This window comes from Chrysochloris asiatica, unplaced genomic scaffold, assembly GCF_000296735.1.
Source record: "Chrysochloris asiatica unplaced genomic scaffold, ChrAsi1.0 scaffold00314, whole genome shotgun sequence".
Lineage (NCBI taxonomy): Eukaryota > Metazoa > Chordata > Mammalia > Afrosoricida > Chrysochloridae > Chrysochloris > Chrysochloris asiatica.
This window is the reverse complement of record NW_006408832.1, coordinates 1,124,990-1,131,373: the sequence shown is the minus strand read 5'-3', so window position 1 is coordinate 1,131,373 and position 6,384 is coordinate 1,124,990. Positions and strand designations below refer to the sequence as shown.

At 46.9% G+C, this 6,384-nt stretch overlaps 1 protein-coding gene across 1 annotated transcript in view; it reads right to left on the bottom strand.

The window, feature by feature from the left end:
* The window catches only part of FARP2 (FERM, RhoGEF and pleckstrin domain protein 2), a 74,016-nt gene extending 72,622 nt beyond the window's left edge, over positions 1–1,394 (bottom strand). The window contains exon 1 of the mRNA XM_006875233.1: positions 1,203–1,394. Within this exon, the coding sequence (XP_006875295.1) occupies positions 1,203–1,394 (192 nt within the window). The remainder of the gene's footprint in view (positions 1–1,202) is intronic.
* Between the last annotated feature and the right edge of the window lie 4,990 nt (positions 1,395–6,384).

Below are 6,384 nucleotides of genomic sequence, written 5' to 3'. Positions count from 1 at the left end.
CACACACACACACACACAAGCACATGTACAGGCACATACATATGCGCACACACACACCCCCCCAACCTGACAGCAGCTGGTGTGCCCCAGACTCTAACTGGAAAGCAGCCCCCACCCTGATGCTGGCCCCCCAGGAAGCTTTTCTTCCTGTGTCTTCACAGTGTTGTGAAGTATACCTTATGTACTGTCTGGACTTCTCAGCAGAACCCCCCAGCAATAGTGAAGTTCCATCTCTTGTTCTGACTATCATAGATTTAAGGTGGTGGTGGTGGTAAGTGCTGTTGAGGCAGTTCTGACCCATAGCGACCCTGTTTAGAGTTTCCAAGGAGCGGCTGGTGAGCTTGAACCACCGACCTTGCAGTTCAAACCGACTTTGCAGTTCAGCGCATGAACCTATAGCGCCACACCAGGACTCCCTTGGAATGAACTAGAGGGCAGGATAAGCTCTTAAAGATGCTACTAGAATCCATGTGAAACTACTAGAAAAAGAGAGCTGTGTCCATGACTTACAGATGAAAATAAATGAGTAATTTAAAAAAACAATATTCATTCTAATAGCTTCCAACAAAACAGAAAATGTGTTCCAACATACCATGGGGTCTAAGAAGGTAAGCAGTGCTACTTAATGGCTATACACACATACATATTTTCCCAACATTATCAGTTCAAAGTAAGAATTACACAGTCACGCCAGACAACATGCCTTTCGTGCCAGGTTCTTTTCTGCTGTGTGCTTAATCCTCCCCCATGAAGGAGCCCTACGACCACCCCCACATGCAGTCTGGGAGGCTCGCTCACACACACACACACACACACACACACACACACACACACACAGAAGCCACCTTAGTCTGCACCCTGCAGACCAACTCAAGACACAGAGCGACAGTACCGAGATTGCACCTGAATTTTAAAGACAGAAAACCTCGCCACTTTCTGACCTAGGAGAACCCTGGACCTCACTATTTCCAGGGATTTATTTGTGTCACCAGAGCTAGATCTGGTAAACCTGATAACCTGTGAAGTCTAGCCAGCAAAACGGAAGTTCGTACAGACTACATGGTCTCTAGAAAATAGAAGAGCACCTGCGTGCACCCCACTTACTCACACGTGCTCACTCTAAACCGACTCCATGCTAACAGAAGATCAACATATGTGAAGCTTGAAGTGCTCTAGAGGACACTTCAGCTGCATCTTCTTACCTGGACGTCAAATGCCTCCACAGTGCCGTCGAGCAACTTCACCCTGACTTGGACGTGCTTCTCTGGTGCCCGGGCCATTGCTGTCCCCAGGCCTTGTCTAGGCTCCAGCGGGTTCACCCCGGAGGGGCTCTGGGCTCCTAGACGTGTTCCTGGGGTCTGCAGGACTCTGTAGGTCCCTTCGATCTCCCCCATGCTCCACCAGCTAAGAGTGAAGGAGACAGAACAAAGAATCACCACCATGTGTAGGCAACAAGATGTGAAGGTACTGCTCAGGCACACAGGGGCTCTGCCCACTCTTACAGCACCTTGTGAGAGTTGTACAGTAGAAGTCTACCAAAGCCCAAGGCTACCTTCCTCTCATACCCGCATCTACCCAGCGTAAGATGACTATAGCCAATAGGAGCCACGGCTGTCAGACAGGGGACTGACTCCTAGAGTGGAATGGCCCTCACTGACAAGCAGCTCCAGGCTGCGCCTGCCAAGGTAGCTAAGAGCCAACTCTCCTTCACCGTTGTCACCTGACTCTCCATGGGCTCCAAGCAGGCCCTGTCCTGACAATGCTTCCTATGGAGGGAATCTGAACTACAACCTATCAGGTGCTTGGCGGTGGCCAGAAGACTACTCAGGGAAGAAGGGCATGCAGGGACACCAGCGAGGGTGGCCAGGCTTGCCTCCCTTGTCAGCCTTCCACTCTTGGTTTTTCTAATTGGCCCACAGGTAGCAGTGGGCTGGAGGTAACTTCAGACAGCACACTGGACAACAGGCACTTGGCATCAGCACCTTCTATGGACTGGACTGTCCCCAGCACCTGCCATAAGCTGTACTCACAATAGCCCGTTATCATCAGCACCACTTTACTGAGGCAGAGAGGTTCAAATAACAGGCTCAGGGCTACGCCTGACAAGGTCTGAGCAGAGTTACAGGTTAATATCTTCATTCGTTTTAACAAAGACAGAATTGAGCCATACTGTCTTCCTTTTCAATGCATTTACTGATAGAGGTACCCTGTATTTGTGGCAAGTTTTGTTCTTAAGTATTGAATGTCAGCTTAAAGATCTGCATGTCCCAGCAGATAGATCGTGCCGGCGAGCTTGGGCTGACCTGGCAGACACAGAATGTGAGCTGGGGCGTAATGTCAAAGATCTAGTCAGTAAGAAGGCAATTGCTGCAAAGTCAGTTTGTCTCACTGGTGCGCCGTCACAATCTCCCATTAATCTGTAGAAATCTCTTCGAGAGCATCACGGATTAACTGAGTCCCCCCCCAAATGTGTTTCACTATGGCTGGGCCATGATTCACAGTGGCTTGGCAGTTCCGCAATGATGTCATCATCCGCCATAAGCAGCTTTGATGTGATTGGTCAAGCAGTGGTAAGGGGATTCAGTGGGGGATGCAACACCCTTACTCGGGTCCCAGCCCGATTCCATGGATGGGGTTTCTCTGCTGTGAAGCCTGCATCACCTTTTTTCCTGCACGAGATGAAAGGAGAGAGACACAAACAGAGGAGGGCGGGACTACTGCTACCAAGAACAACAACACAGGAGCAGAGCGTGTCCTTTGGACTCTGAGTCCCTCCCTGCACCAAGAACCTCCTACAACAAGGGAAGACTGAGGCCAGGACACATGGAGATCTCCAAGGGAGGCCAGGCTTACAGATGTGGAAAGGAGACAAGGGTCCTCCCCTAGAGGCAACACAGACGGAAGTCTTCCCCGAAGACAGTGCCCTGAGCTCAGGCTTCCAGCCTCGTGAACTGTGAGCCAGTCCTTGTGCAGTTTCTGTTAGAGCAGGACCAGAGATCTGAAAACAGAATTCAGCTCCCTCTATTTCTAGTCTACTCTCTTCTACACGAGCCTGAATGAGCTCAGCTCCTGGCCCTTTGCTATTGACTTAGGTTCTAGGAGCTTCTCAATGACCTGCTGCAACTCCTACCTTCCCTAATAAAGGTCATCTTTCCAAATCCACCAGGGTTGTGAGAAATGTTGTCATACCCTGGACACTGTCTCAGCCACTGACTAGGACCTTACCCTGATGAGTCTCCGGTGGGATAACCGGGGCACACAGCCTTATCCCATATGAGATCACAGATAAGTTATCATGGGTGCTTACAATAAACACTCAAGAAATCCACTCTGTACTCATTTTAGCAAGAGTGAGGTTTATTCAATTTTGCAAAATTGGACGTCAGACCCAGTAGACACGGGCAGTTGTGAAGCATAGCTGGCTCGCCATCTTGAGAAAGTCCCTCCCCCGGTTCCTCTTGACTGAGTACTAGGGGGTTACCCATCTATCCCAGACAGCACCTACTTGTCCTTGATGGTAGCATTCTCATTTAAAATTCGTTTTCCTCTTTCCCCATGAGTTTCCCCTATTTTTATGATGGTTGTATTCCTATTTTAAAGTTTCCAGGTAGTCAAACAAGTTTCTTTCCCTCCCATGAGCTTCTTTTGTTATGCTAGCCTGTTATTCCTTGGACTCCCCTCAGTCCTGAAGATGGACCATCCTAAGAGTTATTTCTCACAAGGGTGAAACTTTCCACACACCCGAGGTGTCAATAAGCAAGCAGAAAACGAGAAAGCTGAAGTCCATGGGGAAAGTACAGTGTGAGGAGCGGAGTGAAATGATGAGACAGCATGTCATTTTACACTGTTCCAAACTCCAAGGACACTGAGCAACTTTGTACTGCCCACACATCTCTGACTAAAACTACAGGGATGAACCAGGCTAGGAACGTGCTACCTGTCCTCTTCAAAGAGCTCCTCTCCAACCAGACCGTGTGCCCCTGGATAACAGGAAGGAAATCATTACTGTCAATGTTTGCTAAGTGTTTCCTTAATTAGTGTCACTGACATCAAAGAACACTAGCTGTCTCATTATGCCATGTGTTTATTGTAAGACTACAACAGAAGACAAAAAAAAAAAAAAAGTAACAAAACATTTGAGAAAATCACTGTTTTCATGCCACTGATAGTAAGCATGAGCTATAGGAATATTCTGAGAACCATTAATAGGAACTTTCTCATTCCAATCTCACAAACTTTTTAGAGTTAAAGAAAAAGTGAGAGAATGCAAATGAAGTTCCTTGCCCCAAACCCCATGGTACCACCAATGTGAGAACAGATCAAAGAAATGCTCTGCAGAGCCTCAGTGTGTCACCACACAACCAAACAAGGAACACCAATGAGCAGGGTCTTCTTAAAGGAAGCAGAGGAACAGAAGGACACCATTAAGTAAAACTACCATCCCTGAAACAGACATACTGCCATTCTTTGTTTACTCTTTATTGTGAATAGGGTGAAGGGTTACAGCTCAGTTTCCCATTCAACAATTTGTACATATCTTGTTTCATCCCCACAATGTAACATCACTTATTTTACTTCCTCCTTGTCTTTCTGATGTTTCTATTCCCGCCTCCCCACCCCAATCCTTCTGTCCTTGGTAAATACTGCCCTTTTGATCTTTGTGGATTATGTTATGATAATTTATCTTCATACTTTCCTTTCTTTAAAAAAAAAAAAGATTCATAGAGTTCCTTTGGCATACGCCATAGCATCCATCATTCTTGAAACCCAAAATATCCTCTGGACAAGTCATGTCTCTTATTTATTCTGCTGGATTAATTCCCACTTGTCATTTTTTCTTAGTTATACACAGAAACATTTCTTCAGACTCCTTTGCTTCTATCCTTTATAAATCATGCATACTTTAAAAAAATGGGCCCGACTTAGCGTACTGCCCAGAGGTGTACCTCTGGATGCAAACGCCTAGAGCTATTATTTTAAGAGTTAGGGTCATAGTCATGCTTGTTGGGAGGGAGGGCTGAGGGGTGGCCTGCCATCGTTTTTTCTTGACCTGGACAGTGCTCTGTTTAGAGTTCATGACGTCCAACATTTGATTCATGTGGTTTTTCTACATTTGTATTTATTTTATATATAAACAGATTTAAAACTTTTTATTTCATCTTTCCTTCAGTGTGAGGGCTGAGATGAGAAAGACAGACCTATTAGATAACTGAAGGACACTCTTCCTGGCTCCAGGAAACTAGAGTCTCTTCTGGCACATCTGATGCATGAATGGAAACCTTCAGAGGTGTCTCACCTTGTAACCAGAAAACTCACATTCTGCTTGGTACTGCTCAGACCAGCTCAAGACTTCGTATGGTCTGAGCTGAGATTCTGGGCCACCACCAATGCAGTGCAATGGTTTCACTTTATATTTGAACTTTCTGGCTTTGGATTTGCGAACCTGCCAAAAATAACTGGTTGGGCTGCAGTCTGCTCTGTGATTGGGCTATTTTATGTACTTTGCAGGGAATGGTCCATTTACTATGCAAATAGGGTATATAAAGTTACCCAATAAAGATTAAGTGACCTTGCGGGGATTGGTCAGTTTGGGGCCTGGTTGGGAGGCCATGCCTTGATATTGATAAGGAACTTGTGTATACAAGCAGGCTTCAAAAAGTTCATGGAACAATTATCTTTCAATTCCATTTTTCAGCAAACGTTTTCAAGCTCCCTCATAAAAGCAGCCAACCTAATAGGACAGAGGTAGAGGAGCAATGGGAGAGAAAGGTGAGGGTGGGATTGTGTGCCTTAGAGTCAGTTCCAACAGCAACCCTGCATAGGGTTTCTGAGGCTGTAAATCTTTTCAGGAGCAGACAGCCTCTGTCTCCCGTGGAACAGCTGCTGTATTCAAAGTGTTGACTTAACAGTTAGCAGCACAACTTGTCCCCTCTATGCTGGGGGCTCCTGAAAGCTGTAGTACGCATCAAGAGCTAACCCCTGAGATGGTCTGAGACGGTAAGCGATGGCAGAAATGGTACGAGTGACAAGAATCGTGGGACCTGCAGTAAGCTGAGGTGGAGCGAACCAATAGAGTCCCTCCGGGCAGGAGGCTTACTGGCAGAGTTGGGGTGACTCCAGGCACCTACTGGCAGAGCCAGAAGAGTTGGAGCACTTGTCTGAGCAGGGCAGAGGCAGGACTAAGAAGGCGCTGGGAGCTGGCCTAGTTGAAAGCTGAACTGACTGACAAAAGCCCACCATCACCACAAGGATCAGCCCTGGACTGCGAACAACAAGGTCACCAGTTCAAATCCAACAGCTGCTTCTCAGAAACCCTATATGGGTCACTGTGGGTCAGAACCGACTTGACAGCACTTAACAACAACAACGCTTCCAAGGTGATCC